This window comes from Lytechinus variegatus, chromosome 13, assembly GCF_018143015.1.
Source record: "Lytechinus variegatus isolate NC3 chromosome 13, Lvar_3.0, whole genome shotgun sequence".
Classification (NCBI taxonomy): Eukaryota; Metazoa; Echinodermata; class Echinoidea; order Temnopleuroida; family Toxopneustidae; genus Lytechinus; species Lytechinus variegatus.
Window position 1 is genome coordinate 4,851,911 of NC_054752.1, and position 25,347 is coordinate 4,877,257.

Below are 25,347 nucleotides of genomic sequence, written 5' to 3' on the forward strand. Positions count from 1 at the left end.
CAAGTTGATTAAATCATAACATTCGACATTATAAAGATATTGACTGATGGGGTGTGTAATATAAACATTCTTTGGACCGCCGGATTTGTATTTTCCCGAGGGGTTATATTTTCCCAAAGCGCGCAGCGCTGAGGGAAAATATGATCACGAGGGAAAATATTAATCCTTTAGGTGGTCCAAAGAATGTTTTTGTTTACACATCCCATCAGTCAATATCTGTTATATTAGATAGCCTCTAATGATGAAGATAAAGTTAGGTCTTACGATGCGTGCAGCATGTTTATGATATTCACAGTGATTGATTGAACTGGTATGGATCTAACCTTAGATCTTGATCTATAGATATCTAAGTAACGTTAGTCTAACGCAGTGAATGACCCTTTACTTCTTCGAGAATTTCTACATTCTTTACAAGATATAGCCCCGCCTCTGAGAGGGAAGAGACCTAGTTTTTTTTATCCATACAAAACACTCCACAAAATGGAACTACTTGATAAGACTCATATTTTAGCGGTAAAGATAATAACCAATTCATATAATGAGGACACCGTTATATGGCCATGGGGTATGAAATTTCCTACAACTTTACTACACAATATTTTTGGATAAACTAATCATTATGAAAGATTTCTGCCTAAATGAGACAGAAAATCGTGTCCAACTCTTGAACGCACACACAGGTCACGGAGTGACCCTGAGTGCAAACAGCTGACTGTGTTACAACGTAGGGGTGATACATTTTCACGATAGGGGTGATCAAACTCACTGGAGGGACTTTAATTCACTTATAACAAAGAAATGTGTACTACAGTACTCCTGTTGAATGCTCTGATGAAAATTATATGAGTTTCACATTCATTTGAACGGGAGGACAAGATTATTGTACATATCGAGTGCATTATGCATAAATCACACTACCATTGCGACCCCTGCCCGGCCGATGGTTCAGGCATGACGATCCTGAGTGACGTCACCGATAGAGACCTCAAATGCCAGGAGAGCCTATTCGACAACTAACTTCATCTAAAAAACACGTATTGAAGATAACATCCAATGGGGAAATGGCTTTCATTTTCATGAAATATACATTCTGTTCCTCAATAAATCTTTAACCCCGTCGTTAACTGCCCATTCATTCTCGAGCAATGGGGGAATGAATACAGAGTGTCTCAAAGTTTGTGTGAAAAAAGGTGCATTTTCCATAGAACTTCTGCCAAAAAGCAATGCGTAAGGGAAAGATTAGCCCCAAAACACGAATAGATGAGTTAATCAAATGGAATGAATCATGAAAATCAGTGAAATATACTTTCTCCTGTACTCATTACTGAATACCCCGACTTGATACGATTAATTTTTCGCCCTCTCCATCAACTTTTAAGAAAAAGGGTGCATATTTTAATAAAAATATCATGTGTTATATCGACGGACGCCCGTGCGTACGAGCAGGAGGAAGCCAAATGTCTCGTATTTTTCATAATGGTTGAGAGTTACAAGAGAGTTACAAGCAATTGTAATGATGACTATTGAAAGGAGTGAATACGACTCGCGATCCCAAAATCAATGTGGCACAGGGTGGTTTTGTGGCTGGCACAGGGGATTAGCATCTGATTAGCACTGTGGCGTTGGGTTAGTAGTGTGCGTGGCATGTTAAGAGCTAATCAAATCAACATTGTTTAAGCCTAGCCCTAAGCCCAGTCCAAGGCCAGGACCCAAGGCAGGCCGATAATGCATGGTAACATCTAATCCACAAGAGAGCGCCATAGACGTATAAAAATATATTCATGGACCGGTTGGTCAATATATTCATCGAAGGTGGACCGGCTGGGAAAATACATTGATTTTGATCATATCACGTGACGCGCTATGGACCGATCGCGCTTGGCTATCTGTCTTGGCTATCTAATATATCTTTATATTTGCTAATAAGACTACATTCTCTATCTTTTATATGAGGGACAATGATTATTTTTTAACTAGCAAGAAAGAGGAAAAGCGTGCTGTTCACTCTGATGGTTAGAAATATCTTTTGGGTATAAAATAGTCGTTTGTTAGTCTACGGGCACATTAACACTTCAGCTGTCAACAAACAAGCGGGTCTATAGACTATTTATACAAGCCTAGCACAAGTTCCAGTTTGCTTGGGCCGATGATATGTCAAGGTATGCAATGATTTAGTCCCTGGTACTATGGTAAGCTGAGAATTCAGACCAATTTCATTTTCTAAAAAACAAACCCGGAAGACTCTAGTACCCTTTTTACACAGGCTAAAATTTCCTTAACCCCGTACTATCGGTGGGGCTAAATTGCCATTTAGCCCCACCTATAGTACGGGGTTAAGCTTAGCCCACTTTCTTTTTACACAGCATTTTTGCAAAGTGGGCTAACCCCACCTTTAGTACGGGATTATTTGGCCCTGCAAAAAAGCAGGGTTATCCCAGCAATTGCGGTGCTAAGAACGAAAGTACGGGGTTAAGATCGCTAGTGTAAAACGAAAGTGGGCTAAGCTTAACCCCGTACTATAGGTGGGGCTAAATGGCAATTTAGCCCCACCTATAGTACGGGGTAAAGGAAATTTTAGCGTGTGTAAAAAGTGTACGAGTGAAGTACTTGTACTACGAATGATCGACAAAAACCACTAGTCCGGGGTTAGCGAGTTTCGTGTGTGAAAAGCAAGCATTCCTTATCCGGGGTTAGCAATAACAATTTGGCATGTGTGAAAAGGAAAAAAAAATAGTACGGGGTTAAGGATAGTACGGGGTTAGCGATAGTCCGGGGCTAAGAAAATCCTGTGTAAAAAGGGTATAGGTGACTATGCTATAGTGATTTAGCTACACTGCCACCAGCAGCTTCCTCATTTTATGTTCTTGGTATAACATTAACATGTAGGAGACACAATGTACAGAGTGAGCCAGAAAAAATGTCCCATCAGGTTGAAGTTGATTTGTCTATAATGTCTATAAAGTAAAATGCTTTGATATATTCCCACCGAATTATTTTGGACCATTTTCATGTGGATCTTTGTTTTCAATCTCATTTGCGCCAAGTTGCTGGGTAAAAAACATAAAGCAAATTGTGAAAAAAAGTAACTGTGAGAGTGTAAAAAGAAAGCTCCCCATTATTCCACACACTTATGCACACCCTGACACTCACCCCGCACATAACACACTTCCTCCTTTGCACACATACATCCAGACAGTAGGCCTATGCCACAACCACATACACCCTGCCTAAGCACTTCATACAAACACTCAATAAAACAACATCATGCCACTTTCCCCTTCTCATTGGTTTTGTCTACCGTTGATCAATTACGGACAATAATTGTCCTTTTGTTTACCCAGTTACAGAATGGCTTGCCTGATCTGGAAGCAGTTACTTGTGTTGAACCCTACACGAGTGTGTGGGTCGAATGTAGTGGCAGTGCGTGTGTGGCAGTGGAGGTGCCGTGGCCGAGTGGTCTAAGGCGCCTGGCTATACAAAGAAAGTCCGGGGTTCGATCTCCGGCCGCGGCAACTATGCCCGTGAGCAAAGCATTTTGCAATGCTCTTTTATCCTGCTTTTAAACAAATGAAAATGCTATATGCATTATTTGTAACTCGGTGTGCACTTGTTAAAAAAGGGCGTGTGTGTGGGAGAGGTGATGTGATGTGTGTTGGTCGGGGTGGATGGGTGATGGTCTGTGTGAGGAAGGACGGGTAGCAGTCTTTCTGTCTGCACTCACGTTTTTCACTTTTCATTCTTCCCCAGTAGCTTGGCGCAACGGAAATTTCACGATCTTCTTTGTTCTTGAGATTTCCTCGTAGTTATTCATGCTTGCAAAGATCCACATGAAAATGGTACCGGATTATGCGGAGAGAAGAAATGTATCAGATCATATCACCAAATCAATGATACAATGCTCATAATTCAGACAACACAACTTTTTTTATAACTCATCCTGTAGTATTTCGAATTGGTGCAAATTCTCTTTTTTTCAAATGGGGAAAATAGATGTCATGCGAACCACCTTTTTCTCTCCGATTACTCTTGTTCCTTCCCTTTCCTCCCCTCTTTCATAAATTATGATCTTTGACACTGCCCATGAATGCATGTGATAACAATGGGAATAATCAAACACATTTCAATCTTATGCCACATACAATTGAACGCGATTAATCTATGACTGCCAAAGCAAAGTGCATTGGATTTTTTTCGATTTTTTTTTAAATCCATGTACATGTAATATCTTTGAGCGCAGTGAACACGAAATAAATTATTTGTTTCGACTTACGTTTTATCTGTGTATCCGTCGCGTTGGTGTGTTTGTTGGGGGTCGTGACGATTGATGCTAAGCCTTTCTAATTTTTAAAACAAGAAAAACAACCTACCCTGAAATTCATACTGCATTGGCGTCTAGGGGCAAAGGAGGTGGGATAAAATTGTGCAATTTGCTGATTTGAAATAGAAAATCTTCAATTACCGTTTTGCGAATAAACACAAATCATTTCAAAATTTAAAATGTCGTAATAAATGATAAACCATAATTCGCGCCATTAAACAGCAGAAATATTAAAGTATACAAAGGAGTGGTGCATGAATGTAGGAGGGTCGAATGAAAAACGATTGCGCATGAACTCTCTTAACTTTTAAAAATATGGGCGTCATAATTATGCCATAAAAATCCTGTATTATTTACTCACTCTAAAAGTTTGTAAATATAAGTTTCCCTTATTTTTACATAGCAGTTGTTTGCACATTGTGGTATGCATGGACATGAGTGGTCCGATGAGGTCTATTTTTACTATTATGTAATATCAAATATATCGATTCCTATATTATTTGTGATAATATCTGACTAGTGATTTACAGGAAATTGAAAAATCTGACTTTTATCATTATGTGAGAAAAATTTAAATATTTGATATCCTAAATCATATTTATTTGGCTCCCTTTGTTCGAGACATCATCGCTTAACGAATATCGCCTAAATTTCTTGAAATAAACGAAAAGCCTCTTCCAAACTCCTTGTTTAACACAAACACAACACTGCACACCTATACACGCGCCCTGACCCCCAATCGTGGGCACCCACCCAACTACACTCTCACACACATACGAAGACCTTTATCCCTCTCAATCGCCATCTTGCAATATAAGCAATGGCTTTCATACTTTCAAGATAGGTTGTCTTCGTATTATTGTCATGGAAATTGAAATGAAATCCACCCATCTCTCTCTCTATCATAGTCTCTCCATCTCTCTCCCCCTCTCTCTGCCCTCACCTCCCCTCCTCTATGCATCCCTCTCTCTCTCTCTCTCTCTCTCTCCTTCTCACACACACTCATGGGGACTAGAAATATAATTATTCACAATGAAGCCTGTATTTTAATTTTTATAACGGGGTAACGTAAAGGATGGGGTAAAAACAATCCACGGATTATTTTTGAGAAATAATTATACACCTTTATCAATTGGTTTTTAATGATGACTTTTTGAGTGAAGATTGCGAAGGTTCCATCTCGTGTAAAAGATTTTTACTTTATAACTCGTAAATGCCACTTGATCTGCAACAACTCGGTCTACCATCCAATTGATTTCATTTACTGATTTATCGATTAATATTTATTCATTTTAATGTGATTTCTTGTTCTTAATGTAATTTGTGAATAAATCAAAATCAAACGAATCAATAAAATCAACCTATTCTTCCAATCCTTGTTCAGATACAGGTTTGTCTACTGATAAATTTGGGCTAATAATTAAACGCTTGACTCGTTTACCGTTGAGTCTAATTTCAAGTGAAGCTATACCGATTTCGTCTAATATTCACTTGCGTGATAGAATATCAATTAATCTTTGTGATTGTATGAACTCTTTATGAATGACATTTCCACTTGAAAAAATACAAAATGAATAGATGAAATGCACAATCTGGGCATCAGACTATATTACTTTTAAACCAAGTAAGTATGAAACTAAGATAGTGGCCGTTGGAGCAATTCGATAGTAGACTAAGTGGGTTAACAGGTGCCTCTTACACCCTCTCCTAGCAATCCCCCTCTCCTCCGCACTCTTCCATTCCATCTTGTCAATTTCCCTCTCTGTCTTTCTCTGTATGTCTGTCTCTCTCTCTATCCCACTCTCGGTCTAAAATGTCTTTTTCCCCCTTCACTCTCACTGTCATATTCTCTCTTTTTTCTCTCTTCCTCTCCCCCTCCTCCCTCTCTCTGGTGTTTCTTCTCCGTATCTGAATGTTCATTTCTCGGCCTCTCTTGCCATTTTCCTTCCTTTCAGTCCCTTTCATTTAATTTTTTCATCAATTTGTCGTCTCCCCTCTCCTCCCACTTTCCCTTCCTTTTTGTCTTTTTCATTAAAAAAATCGTCCAATTTTTCATCTCCCCTCTACATTCATGTTTCTCTGTTTCTGTCTCTCCCTCTTTCCCATTGTCTCTCCTCCTTTCTGTCTTTATTCACTTCTTGTGTCTCTGTCTCCGCTTTAATCCCGTCTCTTCTCCATAATGCTATCTCATTTTTCTCTGTTTCTGTCTCTCCCTCTCTCCCCTTTTTTCCTTCATTTCTGTCTCTTTTACTTCTTATGTCTCTGATCCTCTTTAATCCCCTCTCTCCTCTATAATTGTATTTAATGTTTCTCTGTTTCTGTCTCTCCCTCTCCTCCCTGTTTCTCTTCCTTTCTGTCTCTTTCACTTCTTGTGTCTTTGTGTCCCCTTTAATCCTCACTCCCCTCTATAATGTTATCTCATGTTTCTGTCTCTCCCCTTCTTTTCCTTCGTTTCTGTCTCTTTCACTTCTTGTGTCTCTGTTTCCCCGTCTCTCTCTCCCTCTCTCTTTCTATTCTCATTGGTCACGTGATAACTCAGAAATAATTAGTCTTACATGATTCTCTGAGAAGCGATGGAATATAATGTAAGCAGAAACCTCATCATGAAAAATACAAACTCCCATTTTCATTTCATTTTCTTAAATATTTTTTAAAGGTCTAGCCCAACACCCCCAATCAATGGAGAAAAGCCAAGCAAGCAAAGCGCTAAAATTTTATTAAAACCGGATTAAAATAAGAAAGTTATATCACATATTACAGTTTCGTTATTTTTTCCCGCATAACAGTCACAATGCAATGCTTAACTCAGTGATATGCAAATGGGAGAGTCAGTACGTCCCTTACTCACTATTTATCTTTTTTTATTGTCTGATTTTAAAACAATTTGCAATACTTAGAGATTTGCCAACAATTGCCATAACAATAACCTTGACTGAACTTGACAAGTTTGATTTTTCTCATTTTCTGTAAATCTACTTTTTTGAGGATGGACTTGTCCTTTAAGCAAATTTAGATATTCTAATTATCTGGTATAACGTACACTCTAAAAATGAAGTGCTAATTTAGCTCTTACAGAGCGTGTATAGTGACTGCACTGCGCAGTGCTGATTTGTCTAGTTCAAATTTGAACTAGACAATTCAGCACTCCGAAGTGCAGTCACTATACACACTCTTTGAGAGCTAAATTGGCACTTCGTTTTTCGAGTGTATAGGCAAAATTATCTAGTATATACAAGCGATACATTAAAAAAAGCTTTGAAAATGGATAATACGTTCGAAAAACTTATTTTCATACCCCTGCTAATATTTGAACTTCAATTTAAAAATCGTTTGAAAGCAGATTAAATAGATATTGAAATGATTTAGTGTAAAATATGCTAATGATCAGTCACCGGGTTAACTCCAGGTTAATAGTAAAGAAAATGTATGAAAATAATTTTAAGAACGCGTGAGAGATAAGGGACGGCACTTGGGGAATTCAATAGGTTCACTCAGCCGTGACTGCTGAACAAAAGAAGTATGACGTAACAACACATTAGCATAACAATAGGGTTGATTAGCATAACAATGGGGGTGGGTAGTCTGGAAAGATGGGAATTCAATAGGGTCGATTAGCATAACAAGGGGATGGATAGTTTGGAAAGATGGGAATTCAATAGGATCGATTAGCATAACAAGAGGGTGGGTAGTCTGGAAAGATGGGAATTCAATAGGGTCGATTAGCATAACAAGGGGATGGATAGTTTGGAAAGATGGGAATTCAATGGAGGATCATTTAAATAACAAAGAAGCGCAGTGACGTAGTAATGTTACGTATCGGTTGGAAGGGACGCGCAGTTTCTCTGACAACGAATCAACAAACATCAAATTGAATAGAAGGATTAAAAGAGTGCTATTGTTTGAAAGTTAAATTTAGAAAGTTGGCATAGTGTAACAAAGGCAGAGTATGAATAGTTGCTTGAGAACGAAATAACATAGCGACAATGTTTGGGTAAACAAGGAAATGACGTGACTCCTTCTTCGTGGTCCCCCATTGGTTGATGTCGACGTGACGTAGGACGGACGTACTCTCTCATAGGTCGAAAGACTCACGTGATACCGTGCTTAGCAACGTCAGGGAGTGCATATAACCGCGAAATTTGAAATCTCCCTCATTTCTCGTCAATCTACCCGTGCAGTCAGACCTACGTCGCATATACAATGGCAAGTTTTGAGAATGGGTACACCGACATTTCTTTGGCAGAAGCTACGCTTTCGGAGGAGGACCGAAGCAAAGGCTGGAAAGTGGGCTTCAGCGAGAGAGAACAGAGGGTTTACTTTTATAACCCTGTTACATGCGTTACACAGTGGGAGAGTCCGGCCGACAGTTTGACCGATGGTGCTGCAGCTATCTCATCGCAGGCTCCGTCAGAGATGGAGCAACGACCGATCCTGCCCAAGTTTCCTAAAGGTCTCATACCTCCTCCTGCTCCCGTGGCTGCCAAGTTCACGAAGGACATCGTTAATCTCTCCACTATTGAGACATTGACCAACACCCCACCAATGTCTACCAAGAGAACGATGAATGAGGTGAGTAAAAATAACATTTATTATAATAATATTTCCATTGATTTAAAGAATACTCTCACTAGCTTTTTCTCGTTATGTTGGATGGTTGCATTGACTATATCATGTGTACGTTCAGATGGATGAAAATCATATAACGATTCCATTTCTTTTATTTTTTTTTCTGCAGGCCTTTCCTGAAGCTGAAACGGCCCATACAGCCGCAAAGAAGCCAAGGCGTCATATGACGATGAGGTTGCCGGACAAACTCCCCTCGATGGAGCAAGAGATGACATTCTCGGACGATGTCCATGCCGTGCCTCTTGGAGGTAAGCGATACGCTGTCGTTAAGACATTTAACAAAACTGTTTACGTGAATGTGAGAGAATACTACCAACTACAGGAGGGAGGAAGAGCGTTCGCTGGACGTAAAGGGATCAACCTTTCGATCGAAAACTGGGATCGTCTAAACGGAGCCCTGATCGAAATCAATTCGGCAATTGGTGAACAATTGAACAAAATCCATCAGAATTAAATTTGTATAGAGTATCATGATCCTAATTGAATTTTACTTAAGGCAAAATTGCATTTATGTACGGAATATACACAGGGGTATATCGTTTATTCCTTTTGTGTAGATAACGGAAACTGGAGACCCTTTTTGGAAGCTTTTCTGATCATCGAGTTGTTTGCAGACGTGTGTAGATTGATGCTGCCTGGTCCAGATGGATGTGACGGATGTGATCACAACTATCCCACCTCGTACCACGCCTGTGTCAATTACAAGATGCCTTACCATTGGAATAAAGAGGGGATTGTACAATATCTCGAGACAGGGGCCCAAAACCTTCGTAAGCGTATTTCAAAGGGAAAACTATGGAACAAATGGGTAGTGTATTTTAGTCATTTGACGGGCGAGTCTCACATGACTCACCTGGTTCCTTACCGAACCTGGCAGGAATTTATCAAAGAACGACTTCCTATTCATGTTCAAGACGCCGACTTTTTTCTAGAAACTTACGAGTTATGGTACGAAAGGGTCCCGGGTACAGACTATCTCGCATTGCAGAATGTGATTGACGAATACAACCCCAATGATAGGAGAAAGGGGTTTCCAACATTTTCAGAAGAATACCATGATATCTATGGGTACTCGTACGATCATGATTCGGATGAAGAAGATTAATACTGGATAGAAAGTAGCATATTGACGAAGAATGTAAAGAATATTTAAAATACTTTGCTTAACGTTGCTTGTATTGTATGTCAAATGGAGGAATGTATTCATCAAAAGGAATTGTAAATAAATCTTGAAGTATATACTTATACATAACCTGTGGTATTGTGTATTCTTTGGAGTTTGATTATATCGTTGTTTAGCTGGAATGGATATGTTTGGATGGTGATGATGAGGATGCAATGACGATGATCGTGATGGGTGATGATGTTGATGTGGACGATGGTGAGGTGATGATAGTGACGGGTGATAATGTTGATGATGATACAATGACGATGATCGTGATGGGTGATGATGTTGATGGGGAGAAAGAGGATAATCGGAAGGTGAATGTTGATGGTATATAATTAATGATGAGAGCGATGGTTATGACCAAAAAATGATGATGTGGTAAAGATCCGTGTCTTGCTACAGATAGATACACATAGATACAAGGACGCAGAAATAAAGACTCTTAGACACCAATGAATAGTATTTACAATGTTACATTTTTATTTTTTTTTGTTTCCACTACAATAACATTATACATCAAACAATATCATAACTATAACATCATTCATGCTTTGTACATCGTATACATCTATTTTAGAGTCTTGGATATTTGGTCCATCATAAACCCACGCTGCTGAATAGGTCTATCAAAATGGTAATTGATTTTTACAAAGTCTCTAACGTAGTAGTCATTTGCGTCTGTATTGACCGAAAACTGGTTGACGATATCCTTCATGCTGTATCCACGTACACGATGTGTCAAGAAGAAGATGACGTATTGTCCACACACGGTTGACAAATTTCCTTGAAGTTTGCGAGTATTCCAAGTTGTGGGACCCTTGGTGTGTTTTTGCAAAAAATTCCTGATGTTTGTTGTAGTTGGTGGCCTACCGTATGAATCAAAATACTCTGAATGACCACGTTCATCAAAATAAATAGCGATCCAATGACTTCCAGGTTGACGAGCAGGGTCGAGGTTGATTACGTAAGCCGATGGTCTCGGTACAAAATTGATTCTCAGGCGATCGGATGGATAAACACCTTGAAAAAGTCCTCTCGTTGCCTTGTCATTAATCAAGATACGTTCGATGTCTACAGTATTCATCTTGAACCTCCTCACACTGAATAATCAAACAGTATGTTGCGAGCTCTATCAATTTCCAGTATGTTGTCGAACTCGGCGTAGACGACGATGTTGACTCCACTAGGGATGCTTTTCCTGAAGTGCATCTCTAGACGAAGATTTCCCTGCTTCTTTAGGTTGAAGTGTTGGCCAGATGACAAGTCTGGAGAGAGATCAAATGCATAGAGTGCGTAACCTCTGTCGTAGTCCTCTCGACTGATGTTATTGCCAGAATCTTTGAACATTTTATCCGTTCCTGAGAAGAGTGTATGGTAGGATCGGATAGAACTTAATCCTGAAACAAGACCATATTCTGGTGTCAGTGGTTTGAATGGGACCTGGGTTCCATCAACGTAGAGGGAGATGTAGTTTACATCAAAGTGTTGAAAGTTGTATGGGTTGAGGGTGTAGTTTCCGCTGAATGCCCTGTTGTCTACACAACCAATAATGAGACGTTGAGGTATCTGTCCTAGGAAAAGATGGTCTTGCTGCAACGTCAGTTCTCCCTGGGGTACCGATAGGACCTTGCACATGACACGACGTACAGGGTACTTGGCAGTTCCTCTTTCCAATGCTTTACCGTGTCCAAGCATGACCGAGGGGGAGACTTTAACTTTTCTGACGAAGAGGGAGCAATCCTGAATGACTACCCTGAATGACGGTGGAGTGGCCGAAGACATAAGGCAGAATTCTTCCTTGCTACGTATCATCTTAACTCGCAGATCGACCCCGTTCAACAGGTGTTTAGGTTGGAAGAATAGATCGCAATGGAGCGGTCCTATCAATTCGAAGCTGTTTGACCCTTTAATGTACGTGTGTCTCTTCTTTAAGCCTTGGTTTACTTCGTTGCCTGGTTCGAGAGGGTTAGCCTGGTCCATGTGACCAGGTGTGTCTTTGAAGAAAAGAGCCGAAGTAAGTTGACTTTCCTTGGCTTCGGATCCATATTGGAGTAAACTTTCGATCATGGCACGATAGGGGTATGTTGGTGTCGACGGCGTGATCACGCGATCGTTGAGGCTCACGTCCACTTGAGAAAAGAGTGAGTGGAGAAAGAGGTTTACGGGAGCAACCTGATCGTCCGCTACCAAATTTGTCCCATCGTGATGGACTACCTTGGCTTTCACATAGATTTGCGTCTGAGAGAGATCCAAATATTCGGTTCCAGATCCGGATATATGAAACTCGATAGGTCCTCCATCCGAAAATTGAGCGAGAGGGTGGTACTCTACCCATTGCCCATGTTCGATACTGGTCTGGGTAGGAGGAACGGTAAAAAGATCCAACTCCGATTTGACACATTCGCATGAATCATTGTGTACAAAGGCCATGGTCGTTTGCTTTTCAGATGTTTAATTATCGAAAATGTCGCGAGTTCTTGCTCTGCTGATGGTCCGTTTACGACTGCCCGAGCCTTTGGCTGGTTTTCTTCTTTTATTCGCTGTCCTGGCTTGTCCCTGTTTGACGTTTCTACGACGCGATTGGTTAATCCGTCGTCTCTTTTTTGGAGGTACTCTGTCATCAATATGTTTACCGAGACGGTCGTTCAGAGTTCCAGCAGCATAGTCTATTCCAGCATTCACCATCTTTCGTGCCAATGATTTAGTTCCTTTCTTTAATGCCTTTTTTACGACAGCTTGGCTTCCTCTTTTTACCAATGGTTTTATGAAAGGGATGGCTGCTCGAAGTCCTCTGGCGAGTAAACCACCGATCCCGAATCCTTGCTGAGTCGGGCCTCCTGTGAATACGGGCATTCCTCTTCCAAGTTGTTGCGTATAGTAATCGGTGTAAACCTGGGGAGAGACGTAATGTGTTGACGTCATCCTGCACTCTCTGATTATCTCAACAATGAGGGAGCGCTCTTTCTAAGATGTAGTTTGACAACCACTCTTCCTCGTTGAAATGGGATTCTATGACCCGTGGCATCCCTTATATCGATCTCTATTACGTTGAAAAGTTTCTTTGAGACTGGAAGATAATGCGGAACCTCAAAATTGACCGTCACATCTTTGCCATGTTTCTCCTTGACTTGCACGACACGTAACAATGGAGCTCGTGTGTCCCCTACAATCTGATGCTCGACGATATCCGAGTAGACGTACAAGGCATGAATCATCATCATGTCGACGGGTAACTTGGCTTCTAGCGGTCCCATCATCGATTTTCCATCAGGAAAACCCAACATGTTGGCTATTCCTCCTATCAATTTGACCCTATAAAATGGGTCATGGGTGATCAACGTCACCAAGCTGGAATGTGGGTTGTATTCAAATTCGACGGCTCTTCGGAGTTCTTTGGGTACGATCAGAGTCAACAATGCTCGAACATCGTTGTAATGACCATTTGGAATGCGATGTTCTTCCCAGCTTTCTCCGCCATTACCCGAAAAGAGAATCTTGGATTTTTGATAGGAGCTGTGGACCGTGAACCAACGATTCGGGTAGTGCAGCTCAACAAGCCCTGTTTCCCAGTCACCCTCGAGTATAACGGTATAGGGGAGTTTAATCTTAAAATGAGCTAAGGTGTTCTCCGGATAGTCGTCAAGCGAACTGTTACTCGGCAAGGTAAGGTAAAAGGAAGATGCTGTTGTCTTAGCCATGATGAAGCAACTAATCAAGTTTGATCTAGGTTATGCTCTTTTATTTTAAACCGACAATGTCAGTGACATAGCTGTTGAACTTGTCCGGATATCCCCACCACTTCACGAAATATTCAGTCACCTTTCCTCTCTTTCGAGTATGTAGAATTCGTTCAATCTTGTAAATTTCATCGTTGGGTGGAACGACTTTCTGCAATTCGTCTTCGTAGAAAGTTCCATCAATATGTTCTCCGCTGTAATCTTGAACCCTGTAGACTAGGGGTCTTCTTTTTACAATTTGACTTACGGTGAAGATCTCCTCCGTCCACTTTGGAAGATAACCTTTTCTGAAGGTTTGCGTTGCCATGGAAAGTCGAACTTTATCCCACTTCTTAAATTTTGGTTTCCTGCTTATGGCCGTGGACCTGTCTCCATACAAGGTTAACCAGACATCTTTTTCATTGGTAGCTTTCACTTCCACGGGGGGACGTCCGATGCTAGAATGCTTTCTCTTATTGTATGCAGACACTAGTTTAGGCAGTACATCTATGTACTTACGTGTGTTTTTGCTGGTGAAATACTTGAACATCCTACCCTTGAGAGTTTTATTGAATCTTTCAGCGACACTCGCTTTTGTTGCTTCATTCTGAGTCGTAAAAAAGTGGATTCCCTCTTCCTTTAGGAGCTGTTGAAACGGTCTGTTGATGAATTCACCCCCTTTGTCGGACTGCAGTTTGTGAGGCTTCCTTCCTTCTTTCAGTATTTGTTGAAATGCCTTGACGAGAGATGGACCCTTTTTATCTTTCAGAGGAACGACCCAGGCGTACTTGGAAAATATGTCTATACAGGTCAAGAGATACCTGATTCCTTTGTTTTTGCGCGAGAGGGCCTGCATATCGACCAGATCCACTTGCCATTGATGATCAATGCCATACACGATGACTCTATTTCGTTTGAAACGACGACGAAGAGGTTTGTGTAAGGTGTATGTCGGTTGCTCCATCAACCATCTCCGCACTTGTTCCTTGGTGATATCTCCATTTCGCTTTTTTACTGCTCGGTAGACAACATCGACACCACCAAAACTTGCGGGATGCTCCGGATCGTAATACAGTTCTTCCAGGATTTTTTCCATCGACTGCTGTTTCTATCACTTTAATGTTCACGTTCCCTTTACAGCAAGCCAACGCACACCTGATACGTTTTACTTCAAATTTCCAAGATGGCGGCCAGCAACCCATGTTGTTTCGTATCCGTAGTTTTTCGAAATGAATAGAATGGAAGAATAACTGGATATATCAATAGGGAGTCCAGCGAGATGAGGTCTTTCGTTTGACACGACGTCTTTTCCGAGGAGGTAGGTGATCCGCTGCAGCAAATATCTCTCGTTGATCGGTGACAGGTTCTTCCCATTTCTCACTCTGCTTCTTTGTTTCAGATGAAAAGAAGTGGGACGTATTCCCTAGCTGTTGTATAAATTTCCACCTGTCTTCGTTTCCTACCAGTTCCCGGGGAGGATGCAACGTGCCTAGGGCTTCTGCGAATGTCTGCCATCCTCTCGGAGAATAGGATTTTCGTTTCCTCAACACATCATTGACAAGATCCACAACATGCGTCCCTTCTACAACTTTTCCTTTGAACTCCAACTCTCCTTTTTCGTTGAAAACTACAGAGGGCGCCCTTTCTACAAGACGCATTAGCTGTTCCGCTTTCCGTACCAGCGTTTTAGGTACGCTGTCTTTCACACGCTGTGTCCATGAGGATGCTGAGGATGGAATAATTGGGTCCGATGAATTACTTTGCGATGCTTGTTTCGGTGAGTTTTGGGAAGTCTCCACGGTAACAGCCAAGGGTTGATTGAGTTTCTGATGCATGTTGATATAACCCAATAGTGCCTGTTCGTAGAGTTTAGCTCTCTCGTCTTTCGGAATATCTCGACGACGTAGGATGGTCTGCATCTGTTCATCCAACCCGGACAGGCCTTGGTAAGTAGGATTGAGAGTCTGCTGATGAGAAGAATGCATTTGCTGAACGGTTTCATGGGGTACCAACACCATCTTTTTTGCATATTGCAGGGTCATTATTTCTTTGCACGTCGTTGTCTTCTGCGTTGAATACCCTTACGAATACCCCGGATGGCGAAATCCCCCACCAAACTGGCAACAATAGGAGCAATCAGTGCTGGTAAAAATCCACCCTTCTGGTTCAGCAGTTTTTTCTTCTTTTTAGCTAGTGCTGTTTTTCTGTTACACAGACTCCGTAAGATGTTCTTATGACAATGCAGCTTCCTTTTCTCGCTGGTGGAGAGAGAAACGTTACCATGGAGAATATTGAGGGCACATTCACATAGGGTCTCGATCAAGTCTTTTTTGGCCCCTCGCAGCACTCCTTTTCTTTGTATAGGACTTCCACCCGCCAAGACGTGTAGATAAGGAGCGTTCTTCTTCAACCTCTGAGACATGTCGAATGAAAAGATGCGTGCCTTCGCGTTGTTTTATATGAGGAGAGTGACGATAGAGCGTTCGATACCTTTGATTTTATACGAGAGAATGCTCGTCAATCATTTCATGACATACACTACATTTTTTTCGTCGGGAAAGATATTGGTGCGCAAACGAATTTGTTCTTCCGTATCTGGCTTCAGGTCTATCATGAGGTACCCGTACGGTTTGCCGGTAGCGTCTTTATATGCTTCTTGTAGAAATTTTCCATTTTGAGGATAGATTTGCTTTGCCAAGTGACCAATCTGGGAAGAGTCGCGTGGATTTTTAAATAAGATCATGTAGTGGGCATTGAGACTGATGGTTCTACTCTCTTTTCCCTGATGAAAGAGATTCTGACTGATTAATATGACCGAAAGGTTACGATGATGACTACCTTTGGTGAAAAGATGCGACACCCTCTGATCTTGATTTGCCTGAGACATCAAGTCATCTAAAATGATCAGATTGGACTGCCCACGGTCAAATATCCCCTCCAAATCTGAAGGAATACCGTCCTGAAGTTCAATAAATGGCATATCCCTCGCCATATCAGCATAACCCCTCTGATATTCACCATAACACCAAATGATCTTTTCAAAAGGTTTATCCACCAACTGCTCATGATGTTTTATTAACTTTGTCACAAACTGCGTTTTACCACAACCCGTCGGGCCTGCGACAAGAGCTGTAAAAGGATGCTTCCAACGAACGTCCATACCCTTCAAATGATTCTTTCTTCCAACTCCTTTTCTCTTTATACACGTACATTCTAATTCTCATTTAACCACGCATTCACGCTTGCGCACGCACACACACTCGCACATGGTTATCTATGTTGCCTTTTCCATCTTACGCAAGATTCCAGCCTTGCATACAGCCTTCCACACTTATGTAAACTTCTATTCAAGACACAAGGAAAACCTCCCCCTCTCACTTCATTTCATCTTCATCGGTCAAATTCGGTTGATTCATACACATGGATACAACTGAGAAGAAAAAAAAAATACCGACAAGCAAATATTTCGTTTGTTTCAACCATTTAATAATATTCAATCTTTGGTACTTGTTGAATCAGCAGATCATCGGAAATACATCATGCTTGTTAACTTCTTCAAACATGGAGAAGCTTATAACTCCTCTCATTCGTTTCATTCAACAAATTATTAAAACAAAATCGAATGTATATTATACAAACACCATTGCATGGCAAAACATAACGTTAAATAAATGTATGGCAAGAACAGAATCTTCATCAATACAGAGATATTTAGATGCAAATCACTAAAATAATAAGTTTCCAGAGTTGACTACGATGCAGTGTTACAGAGTGTCATAAGGCTTTAATCAGTGTCTAACACTAACAAAGTTATTATTCATAGTCAAAACTGTGTATACATGTTACACGTACAATGCTTTATATTATGCATGAACACATATATAAGGAAGGAAAGTTAAAATACAACATCACTATACATGTAGAGGGGCAGAATAGTATTTTGTTTTACTGCTATTTAGGCTGGATGCTTCCTTACATAAAAATCGATACAACATCATGCAATAAGGATTCCTATTTTTCAAACAAGAAAATCATTAGAAATAACCCGATATTTAATCAACATCTGGAGGGAAATGAAATATATAGTAATACAAGTTAGGGAAAGACCAACTAACTTATTGGATCGGAGATAGGTAAGGAGAAACTTAGAAAGAATATTAATTAGAACGAGGGTAAGGGATACATCTAGTAACCATATGGAATGGTATCAAAATCATTGATTCTCACTCGTTTGTCGTAGACAAGATGATGAGATTTGGTCTCGACACGAGATACTATGTTATGATCTCTCGTCTTGGCTATCCTATGAGGATTTGTCACAATTGTTTGACTGCGCTTGCCGTGCAATAATTCGGCGCAACTCTCAAAGTTGATCAATTGTGAGTTTCTATAATTCAAAGTGATGCCTCGTACCTTACAGGTACCGACCATTTCTTTTTGCTTAGACGTAGAAAATACCTTATAACTATAATTCTTAGGTCCAAGCGCCAGAAGTTCGGTGATGTAACTCCCCATCCCAAAATCCTTCTCAAGCTCATCCGTCATATCTCCGAGGAAATTTCCTGTTGGTATATCTCGTACCTTGGCGTCTTTGAGATATATGATCGAGTCTGTATCGAAGTACAGGACATTTTCTCCGAGATTTTCAATGTATGAGTAGAGTTTGAGTCGGGCATGGCAAGTCGTAAACGCAGCCACCACCACGTTGGTATTAGGCAAGACTTCCAGGAAATCATCCTTGCTCTGGTATTGCACTTGCGCCATCACATCACTTGGAAAGGCCACGGATTTGATCGTGAGTGTTGGATCGGTCACCAATGAGTAGAACTCTTCAGGTTTTGTGAAATATTTGGTTTTACAGAAATTATTTCGTTGTCCGAACTTACCCCAAAAACTGTTCAGACAAATCTTGCTCACTGCCCTAAGCCCTTTGTTGGCTTTGATTTGCAGAGGGTCTAGGAGCACGCCTTCTTTTTTGTGATATTGATTGATATAATCCGCGCGCTTTTCTTGCAAAGCAGTGGACACTTCCTCGTTGTTGGAACGACATTCGGCAGGCCATCCGCTTGATTCTTGTTTTACCTTGAGAAATAGATTGATATATTCGCTGAAGAGCCCTCCCATTTGGATTTCAGGACTGTATTCGCTAGTCTGGGGGTAGTGCCACACTTCTTGAATCTTGTTCAATCTATACCCCAGCTGTACAGCCTTTTTCACTTCTTCCGTGACCCATGTCCCATGCAGAGCCCTTTCCCTCTCCGTGTGATGGCACGGTGTTGTCTGCTTTGTGTCGGCGCAAGTGCGACACAGAGGAAAGATTAACTTTCCCTCCGTACTTCTGTGAGGGAGGACGGGGTGAAAAAGTCCACGTGGCGGGGATACCTCACATTTAATGATTCCAAAGTACGAATCGAGATCGTCAAAGTTTTCCGTGATAATCTCAGGATGACCGATGGGATAGCGAGCGTACTTACAAACCCAAGGATATAACGAGCAAACGTCAACGTACTTTATTTTCTCGGTACCCTCAATCCTGTGGCGTAATTTAATTGCGTTGGTCCTTCCCCCATAAAATGCATGCCGAGGGTTCATGGGTTCTTGAATGTCAAGATTTTTCAAGAACTTGGCAAGGTTTGAATCCGTCATTGACATTTTTCTAAAGTCGCACTCCCACATTGTAATGACCGTGTACCCCATTTTTCTCAACTCTTCAATTCTTGTCAGAGTGGACTCGTAGACATCTTGTAGCGTTTCAGATGTTCCGGGTACAAGTATATCGCGTCTTTTGTAACATTTAGGACAACCATGCCAGAGATCACCGAGAAATTCATAAACCGTTTTGGAGTCAACATGATACCCATCGACTCGGTACCTCCCAATTTTGAACTCCCCACCGTTCCTTGCATGTTGTAGACGTATCCCTTCCTTGTGACTTACCCATTTCAACCACTTAAGGGCAGCGAGAGAATGACGTTCTTTGCTCTTATAACCATGTTGTGGTATGAGGCCGATAGTATCTACTTCCAAAAAGTGTGTCCTAAACACAACATTACATGCAGCAGCTATTGTAATGCTACCAAAGGGATCAATGTTCTTAGTGATAGCCATAAAGAGTTTCCGAAAAGACATACACCCTTCCATTAGAATCTGACAGTCCGACTGACAGTACTCCAGGATTTCTTTTTCAAAGTCAAAGTGATCATTTTTGTGTTTTTCGTACCACGCGTTGAATTCAGCGCGCTTCCCTTCGGTCATCCCATCTGGGTCATACTTACCTTTTGGGGGCATAGGCCCCTTGTAGTTTTGATTGTCACGAGTATTGAAGAAGTGAGGGAAAAATCCCTTTTTCAGTTCTTCAAAACCGAACGTAGAGGGAAAAGAAGAAAGTGGCATGGCTAAGAAACTGAGAGAATCAATGAGTTTGACATCATTCACAGTCATGGAAATGATTTTGGTTCCATTAACTATGATATCTGGAACAATGGCATTCTTATGGCAGTATTCTTGAATAAACTGTGAATCATAACTCCGGTTATTGTGAGCGATGGCGATAGCACCCTTGTGTTCCCGACCACTCCCTAACAACCATTGACAAAAGTCATCCAAAGTATCTTCCCCCTTAAATACATGTTCTCGAGTCTTGCAGTGTTTACACAATTCTTTCTTCTCTTTGTAGCAATCCTCGCACACTCTAAATGCAACGCATAGATTCGGGATATGCTTAAAAATCGAACCGTGTTGATTTTGTCCTACCTTTTCATCCTGTTGACATTCGAAATCGTAAAATATAAACATCTGTTTCTTTTCTTCTTTCTCATTCTTTTCTGTTTCATCATTCTTCCCCTTAGATTTTCCCCCTTTTTTAGATTGTTTCCCTTTCTTGTTCTTTTCTTTCTTTTCCTTTTCTTTCTTTTCCTTTTCTTCGGGGGTCGGCAAGGGTTGCATATAACAAAGATGATCTTCTTTGTCCACGTTTGATCGACATCGCTCGCAATAGACCTGGTAGCACTTATGCTCGCTGGGATTGGTACGCCTGGCATCAACAATTTGACCGCATTCGCATCTTTTTACTTTTTGACATATAGAAGCGTCGGCTTTTCCCTTTTTCAAATGATTTTCAAAACACCCGGGGTTCTTAAAATTTCTTCTGCAAAACTTACAATGGATCCATTCTTCCAAGGCACAGGCACTTTGTTGTTTGCAGCATGTACATGAATTTATACATACGTGTTTGTCTTTGGCGTCGAACCCTTTGAAGCATGTGCTGCAAAAGTAGCTTCGCTGCAAAAAGGCAGGCAGACTTGTCACTACGTCAAAGTGATTATTATGTAAGAATAAAACCAGCATATGCTTTTTGTCTGGCCCTCTATAAACAACACCTTTATTTGACATGTTGGCATAGACGACGATCTGATAGTCTTGTTCTCCCAGATAATTTTGGAATTTTTGAATCTCAGGGAGGCCGCATTTCTTCCCTGCTAATTTTTGAAGTTCCCCCTCCCCGAAAACTTTACTCATCAGTTCCTCAGCCTCCATTTTTTGCAATTCCCCTTGAGGTTTCCTAATTTTCTGGTATTTTTCGTCATTTTCATCTTTATGGGCATAGGCCAATTGCAACTACCAAAGATCGTGCACAACATAGATTATCATCATTGACAATACGGATAAATCTCCTATTTGAGCAAATAAATTTGTCCAAAGGAAGTGTGTATTCTTTGTTCCTCCCCCCAACAGGCATTCGAATATGGATGACTCGTATTTCAAACCCCCCTTCAAAAAGAAACTCATCATTTGATTGCAAAATTTGCTCGATCGTAGTCACGAGTCGTTCCAGTGTCATTTGGTCCCTGCGCGTTAATGGTATCCCAATTTCTTGCCGTAAATGAGGTGCTGAGATAGCAAAGCCTACCAGATCGTTGTCCTCCATATTAACTGTAAGCCTATTCATGACACTCTGTAACAGAGCACCTACCACATCTTCGGGAAACATTCTTCGAAGCAGAAAATCAAGGGAATGCACGCGGACGCGATGGTCTTGTACACGTCCTCTGAAACGAGGTGCCAGTCTTTCCTCCATGCTGTCTATGCTGTAGTAGTCCTCGATTGTATCCTAGCAACGAGAAAAGTAACAACAACAATTTTTAGTATAAAAGCTTTAATGACAAATCATTTTAAAAATTGACAAGATACATTTCCAAACGATTACAATAAATATAAAAATAATAATCAATGATTTTTCTTACCATGATATTTTGAGGTGTGGGCGAACTGCGCCCTCTGCGCTGTGGTTCCTCCTCATTTTCTATGTCAATGGCTAGCAATGATTCGTCAGAAATGGATGAGTCCTGTTCCCATTGTGATGTAGAGGGTCGATCAATCCTCTGGGGGAAATAATATATACTTGTATAAATCAATATACGTTCACTAACGGCAATAGCATGATATTTGTATCTGATAGATGTATTAAAACGGATCTAGGCTGAAATATAAGGTAAGATATACACTATTTCAAACCTACCTCAACTTCCTCTACAGCATCGATTCCATCACCGTCTGATGAAGATGGTTTTCGGGAGGTTGCCACGCTGGTGGAAGGCTGTTGCCATCCCGATGTTGAAGGCATATCCACATTCTACGATGAGAAAACAAATGACGAAATTTAAATGAGAATAAACTCTTTAAATGATTCATCATGTTCAATAGACATAGCATTCGATATGTGGTACGATCTATTCATATACCCTAAAATATGTAAACTGCATCATATAACTTAAAGAAAAAAATAATAACAACCTTTGATTTGGTACTTACCATTGGTTCTTCGGGAACTTGATCGTTCGATGTCACAATGTTTCCTACATTCCTCCTACGATCAAACAGATCTCTCCTTTCCTCTCGTTGTCGTTGCATTTCCAGTTTCAATTTTTCCTCTTTGGCTTTCATACGGCGACGTGTAGAGTCGATAAACCTTCTCCTCAACTCTTTAAATTCAATTTCATCCTGCTTTGACCACTTTTCAGCCATTTTACAATATTTTATGTATGCAGTAAGTATGAAACAACGGGATACCTCGAAGAGAGACTTCTGTGTCTATATGTTGAATATCTTGAAGACTTGTGACTGATTCATTCAGGATCTAGTAGCTTTTATAAAGTAGGTTCCTACGTGATTTACTACGTAGCAACAATCCAAATACTACAAAAAATAACAACCAAAAAATATACTGTGCATTAGTAGCGTTCGAACAGACCACACCCTTTCATTACATAGATGTACGCCTTCTTTCACATTGCAAAATAACTTGAAAAGGAGCATATTTCTACTCTCTTTTAGTTACCAAAACAACCGATGAAAGAGAAGATGCAGTGACTGGTTCTTGCATTCTTGGCTTTGTTCGACAAAACAATGGTTAATTTCTTTCTTTCAACAATCGAAAGTTGTTTTTCGAAAAGTCATGGTAGCTTTTAACCAAATAGAGAATGCACCGACTGACGCGAAGAGACGATGAATAGTTCTTTGTTCCAACAATCAAAAGTTGCTTTTTCGAAAAGTCACGGTAGCTTTTAACCAAATAGTGAAATCACCGACTGACGCAAAGAGACGATGAATAGTTCTTTGTTCCAACAATCAAAAGTTGTTTCTTAAGAAGTCATGGGAGCTTTTAACCAAATAGTGGAATCACAGACTGAAGCGAAGAGACGATGAATAGTTCTTTGTTCCAACAATCAAAAGTTGCTTTTTCGAAAAGTTATGGTAGCTTTTAACCAAATGGAGACAGCACCGATTGAAACGAAGAGACGATGAAAAGATTTTTGTTCCAACAATCAAAAGTTGTTTTTCGAAAAGTCATGGTAGCTTTTAACCAAATAGTGAAATCACCGACTGACGCAAAGAGACGATGAATAGTTCTTTGTTCCAACAATCAAAAGTTGTTTCTTAAGAAGTCATGGGAGCTTTTAACCAAATAGTGGAATCACAGACTGAAGCGAAGAGACGATGAATAGATCTTTGTTCCAACAATCAAAAGTTGTTTCTTAAGAAGTCATGGTAGCTTTTAACCAAATAGAGAATGCACCGACTGACGCAAAGAGACGATGAATAGTTCTTTGTTCCAACAATCAAAGTCGACATCAACCAATGGGGGACCACGAAGAAGGAGTCACGTCATTTCCTTGTTTACCCAAACATTGTCGCTATGTTATTTCGTTCTCAAGCAACTATTCATACTCTGCCTTTGTTACACTATGCCAACTTTCTAAATTTAACTTTCAAACAATAGCACTCTTTTAATCCTTCTATTCAATTTGATGTTTGTTGATTCGTTGTCAGAGAAACTGCGCGTCCCTTCCAACCGATACGTAACATTACTACGTCACTGCGCTTCTTTGTTATTTAAATGATCCTCCATTGAATTCCCATCTTTCCAAACTATCCATCCCCTTGTTATGCTAATCGACCCTATTGAATTCCCATCTTTCCAGACTACCCACCCTCTTGTTATGCTAATCGATCCTATTGAATTCCCATCTTTCCAAACTATCCATCCCCTTGTTATGCTAATCGACCCTATTGAATTCCCATCTTTCCAGACTACCCACCCCCATTGTTATGCTAATCAACCCTATTGTTATGCTAATGTGTTGTTACGTCATACTTCTTTTGTTCAGCAGTCACGGCTGAGTGAACCTATTGAATTCCCCAAGTGCCGTCCCTTATCTCTTTGAAAAAAAGAAGTTACAATAAATCTATCGCTATACATGTATATATTGGAATGATTTATTGAAACGTCTATGTGCAAATGTTTTGCTAACTTATATGATACATGGAAACATTAAAAAGATGAACGCAGAAACCATCTACAACACTTTTTCGGACTATTGCGGTAGAGTTCTATTTTTGTTTTACAATACAATATCATTTCAGGTAGCATGAAAAATGACACGATTCTAATCGATTTCAGACGAAACTGTTCAAGACCCCCTTGTGATTACATGTATATTCATCATATTTTTACTAAATCATTTTCTTAGTGGTTCACACATTTTTGAAAACTTAAATTTCATAACAATATTTCATGTTATCATTATGTATAAAACAAAATATTCTTGTCAAGTGAAACTCATTGATTCAAACTAGCAATTCAATTAGGCACGATAAAGATTCTTAAGCCGTATCTTGAAAAGAAAAAAAAAATATTTACATCGTCAGTTTGTTAAAAAATGCAGCAGAATAATTTTTTCACGCAAATACATCTACTATATAGGTTATGTGTAAAAAAAAGGTCATACCAGCAATCCCCTGATATTTTGTTTACACTAGCAGAATCATCTATAAATGTAGTAAGTTATTGAGTAAATAGTAAAGTAAAGCATTCTCCTTGTAAAGTACCAAATGATACTTATCTCAAAAATGTTTCCATGTTTTTTTTTTAGATTTAGATATTCAAATGGTGTAGCTGTAGTATATACAAATAATCTTATATAACTTTTTGTTAATATTAAAATATGATACATAAAAAT

General features: G+C 40.2%; 3 protein-coding genes across 4 annotated transcripts; 1 reads left to right on the forward strand and 2 right to left on the reverse strand.

The window, feature by feature from the left end:
- Positions 1-8,518: 8,518 nt before the first annotated feature.
- On the forward strand, positions 8,519-10,134 carry LOC121426585. The gene is made up of 3 exons (XM_041622937.1): positions 8,519-8,887; positions 9,054-9,192; positions 9,502-10,134. The coding sequence occupies exons 1-3, from the start codon at positions 8,519-8,521 to the stop codon at positions 10,047-10,049; spliced, it is 1,056 nt and encodes a 351-aa protein (XP_041478871.1). The 3' UTR covers positions 10,050-10,134.
- Positions 10,135-11,207: 1,073 nt separating this feature from the next.
- On the reverse strand, positions 11,208-12,542 carry LOC121426586 (uncharacterized protein F54H12.2-like). The gene has a single exon (XM_041622938.1). It carries the CDS (start codon positions 12,540-12,542, stop codon positions 11,208-11,210), a length of 1,335 nt encoding a protein of 444 aa, XP_041478872.1.
- Positions 12,543-17,309: 4,767 nt separating this feature from the next.
- LOC121426824 lies at positions 17,310-24,522 on the reverse strand. 2 transcript variants are annotated; one of them, XM_041623222.1, is made up of 4 exons: positions 22,640-24,522; positions 22,347-22,460; positions 22,072-22,209; positions 17,310-21,938 (listed from the first exon to the last, which is right to left on the reverse strand). In XM_041623222.1, the coding sequence occupies exon 4, from the start codon at positions 21,362-21,364 to the stop codon at positions 18,014-18,016; it is 3,351 nt and encodes a 1,116-aa protein (XP_041479156.1). In that variant the 5' UTR covers positions 21,365-21,938; positions 22,072-22,209; positions 22,347-22,460; positions 22,640-24,522; the 3' UTR covers positions 17,310-18,013. The 2 variants fall into 2 exon arrangements, with proteins under 2 accessions (XP_041479156.1, XP_041479157.1); XM_041623223.1 differs by having other exon boundaries at positions 20,681-21,938; positions 22,640-23,649.
- Between the last annotated feature and the right edge of the window lie 825 nt (positions 24,523-25,347).

Bases quoted from the DNA above. Each gene is read 5' to 3' on its own strand.
- LOC121426585 (XM_041622937.1), top strand. From the start codon at position 8,519: ATGGCAAGTTTTGAGAATGGGTACACCGACATTTCTTTGGCAGAAGCT. The intron at 8,888-9,053 runs GTGAGTAAAAAT...TTTTTTCTGCAG, and splicing joins CCAAGAGAACGATGAATGAG to GCCTTTCCTGAAGCTGAAAC. The intron at 9,193-9,501 runs GTAAGCGATACG...CCTTTTGTGTAG, and splicing joins CCATGCCGTGCCTCTTGGAG to ATAACGGAAACTGGAGACCC.
- LOC121426586 (XM_041622938.1), bottom strand. From the start codon at position 12,542: ATGGCCTTTGTACACAATGATTCATGCGAATGTGTCAAATCGGAGTTG.
- LOC121426824 (XM_041623222.1), bottom strand. From the start codon at position 21,364: ATGGAGGCTGAGGAACTGATGAGTAAAGTTTTCGGGGAGGGGGAACTT.